At 38.4% G+C, this 2,608-nt stretch overlaps 1 protein-coding gene across 1 annotated transcript; it reads right to left on the reverse strand.

The window, feature by feature from the left end:
• Positions 1 to 979: 979 nt before the first annotated feature.
• Positions 980 to 2,265, reverse strand: fdx1b (ferredoxin 1b). The gene is made up of 4 exons (XM_064979217.1): positions 2,099 to 2,265; positions 1,613 to 1,740; positions 1,326 to 1,455; positions 980 to 1,085 (listed from the first exon to the last, which is right to left on the reverse strand). The coding sequence occupies exons 1-4, from the start codon at positions 2,263 to 2,265 to the stop codon at positions 980 to 982; spliced, it is 531 nt and encodes a 176-aa protein (XP_064835289.1).
• Positions 2,266 to 2,608: the final 343 nt, after the last annotated feature.

The following is a 2,608-nucleotide window of genomic DNA, read 5'->3' on the forward strand; positions in this document are numbered from 1 at the left end:
ACAATTGACCCCATGGTGAAATCCCTGAGCAGTTTCCTTCCTCTCCGGCAACTGAGTTAGGAATGACGTGTGTTTCTTTGTAGCAACCGGGTGTATTGATACACCAGTGTAATTAATAACTTCACCATACTCAAAATGATATTCAATGTCTGCTTTTTTTTTACCCATCTACTAATAGAATGTGAGGCATTCAAAAACCTCCCTGTTTTTTTGGGTGGGAATCTGTGTTTGAAATTCACTGCTCGACTGAGGGACCTTCCAGATAATTGTATGTGTGGGGTACAAAGATGAGGTAGTGATTCAAAAATCATGTTAAACACTATTATTTTACACAGAGTGAGTCCATGCTACTTATTATGTGACTTGGTAAGCAAATGTTTACTCCTGAACTTATTTAGGCTTGCCATAACAAAGGATTTGAAGTACATATTGATTCATTTCACTTTTTAAAAATATATTAATTTGTATAAATTTAAATTTAAAAAACACAATGCCACTTTGACATTCTGGGGAATTGGGTGTAGGCCAGTGACATAACATCTCAATTTAATCAATTTTAAATTCAGGCTGTAACACAACACATTTAGGAAAAAGTCAAGGAGTGTGAATACTTTCTGAAGGCACTTTGCAGAGAACTGCTGAATAAAGATGGTCCACTTTAATGTGCTTCCATATTTCCAATGGTTTCCTTTTATAAAGCCAGCATGCCAGGTGACATGTCATTGAACTACAGGCAATGTTTGTAACATTTAATAACTTACTATTTATAATGCATGTCACTTTAGGTCATTTTGTATGCTAAGTACAGGTAATATGTAATTGCTACAACCGATTCTCCAACAGAAGTTAGTTGATTGGTAGGGCAAAGGGTAAATACATGTCAGAGTGGTCCTGAGTGATATGTTTCTGGAGATGTTTGATTATGATGATGATTAGACTTGGTACAGTAGGTGAGAGGTGTAGCAGGTTGCATGAAGGATCACTGGCTGCCTTTAGATCCCACAGCATCCCTCACCTCTTGGGGCACTTGGACAGTCATACCATCCATCCACTTCTGCACTGTCACCTGGCAACCAAGACGGGACCTGTCAATCAGAAGCAGATTAGAGGCAGACAGATGATGAATTACCGAATTTCCTGCACTTTGTTGTGTCTATGTCAGTTCAGCAGTGAGGCCCTACCACTTGTTTCTGTTTTGACCGGATTAAATCAACATTTATTGTGTGTGACTGTTTTGATTGAGCTGTGATTGCGTATGTAAATCATAACATTTCCACAAGCAAAGGACAGCGAAGGACACTTTATCATTTCAAAATGAAACTCACGTCTTGGTAACCCCGTAAGCTAGATCTAGCATATCCATCTCCTCATCCACCGTTGGTTCCATCTTCTCATAAAATGTCTTGTCAAAAATGAGATGACAGGTGGAGCATGCTAATGTCCCCTCACATGCACCTGAAGAACAACAGAGGAGACGATAAAGGGACATATGTGAAAATCCTTAAAGACACCTGGATAGTAGATGGCTTTTATACTGTAAATGCAACATACAGTGATACATATTTGCTAAAGATATTCATATTTTACTTGTCTATTTTTCCTGTTTACGTACCAAAACCACTTATGTCCAAGTTTTTGTTTACAACAACATCCAACAGGGTCTGTCCTTCAGTAACAGCAGTGGTGGTTCTGATTCCATCTTGGTTAATAAAGTGTATTATGACTTTTTCCTCAGACAAGCTGTAAAAATCAAAACTTGTTATAAGCCATGACTTTCCAGATAAAGAGTACATATCATTTATCTTAATATGTTTGAAAAGTTCGAACATTTAGCGGTCTTTCTGGATGTATTGTATCAAAACCTATTAAAATATTTTAATCTTCAGCCAACTGAATTAACATTTATCAGCAGTTATTATATTATCACCCATTGTAGAGGTACTCACTATAATATGGCTCTGGGTAAGAATAGAGAAAGAACAGTATGAATACATAATTAAAATGTACAGCAGATTATAAAATATATGGTTTCAAGAGACCTATAAACTAACCTTAGCAGATAATGTTATGGTCCTACAAGCAATTTCAAATCACCTACCTGTTATTTTCAGAGTCGGAGTGTATGGCCGAGTGGATGGTGATGGCTTTGGCTTGGCTGTGTGGGGTCCAGGTTTTAATGAGGCAAGTTTTGACTCCCATTGAGATACGGGGTGTATTGACCATCTTAGTGAAAATGAAGGAGCCGAGATACAAACACCTTGCCATGTTGGCCTGTGGCGTGTCGATTGTGGACTCAGTGGTAAAGGGGGCCTCTGGTGAATACCATCAGCCTTGAGTAGAACTCAGCCCACAAGAAGGGCCAAGGCCTAGCATAGATAACCTAACCTCAGCTCTGCAGATGGCAGAGAATGGTTTAGCTAACATCTATAAGAATTACACATCTCATCAACCCTAAGGTCATCGTAGATCTTCAAGTATGCATCCTCAATGGCTTCCTACACTGTTTAAACACAATTAGCCCATTTTGACCTCTGATGAGAGCTATTTGTTCCTCATAAGAATATGCTGTTGTTTTTCATTGAAAAAAATAATGCGATCTCTGTCCAGA

The sequence above is a fragment of the Oncorhynchus masou genome, chromosome 12, assembly GCF_036934945.1.
Source record: "Oncorhynchus masou masou isolate Uvic2021 chromosome 12, UVic_Omas_1.1, whole genome shotgun sequence".
NCBI classification, from domain to species: domain Eukaryota; kingdom Metazoa; phylum Chordata; class Actinopteri; order Salmoniformes; family Salmonidae; genus Oncorhynchus; species Oncorhynchus masou.

What these genes read in the sequence shown, in the direction of transcription:
- fdx1b (XM_064979217.1), bottom strand. Translation starts at nt 2,265, where the DNA reads ATGGCAAGGTGTTTGTATCTCGGCTCCTTCATTTTCACTAAGATGGTC. An exon ending in CTTGGACATAAGTGGTTTTG is followed by an intron (nt 1,456 to 1,612) that starts GTACGTAAACAG and finishes GTTGTTCTTCAG; the next exon opens with GTGCATGTGAGGGGACATTA. An exon ending in GCTTACGGGGTTACCAAGAC is followed by an intron (nt 1,086 to 1,325) that starts GTGAGTTTCATT and finishes TCTGATTGACAG; the next exon opens with GTCCCGTCTTGGTTGCCAGG.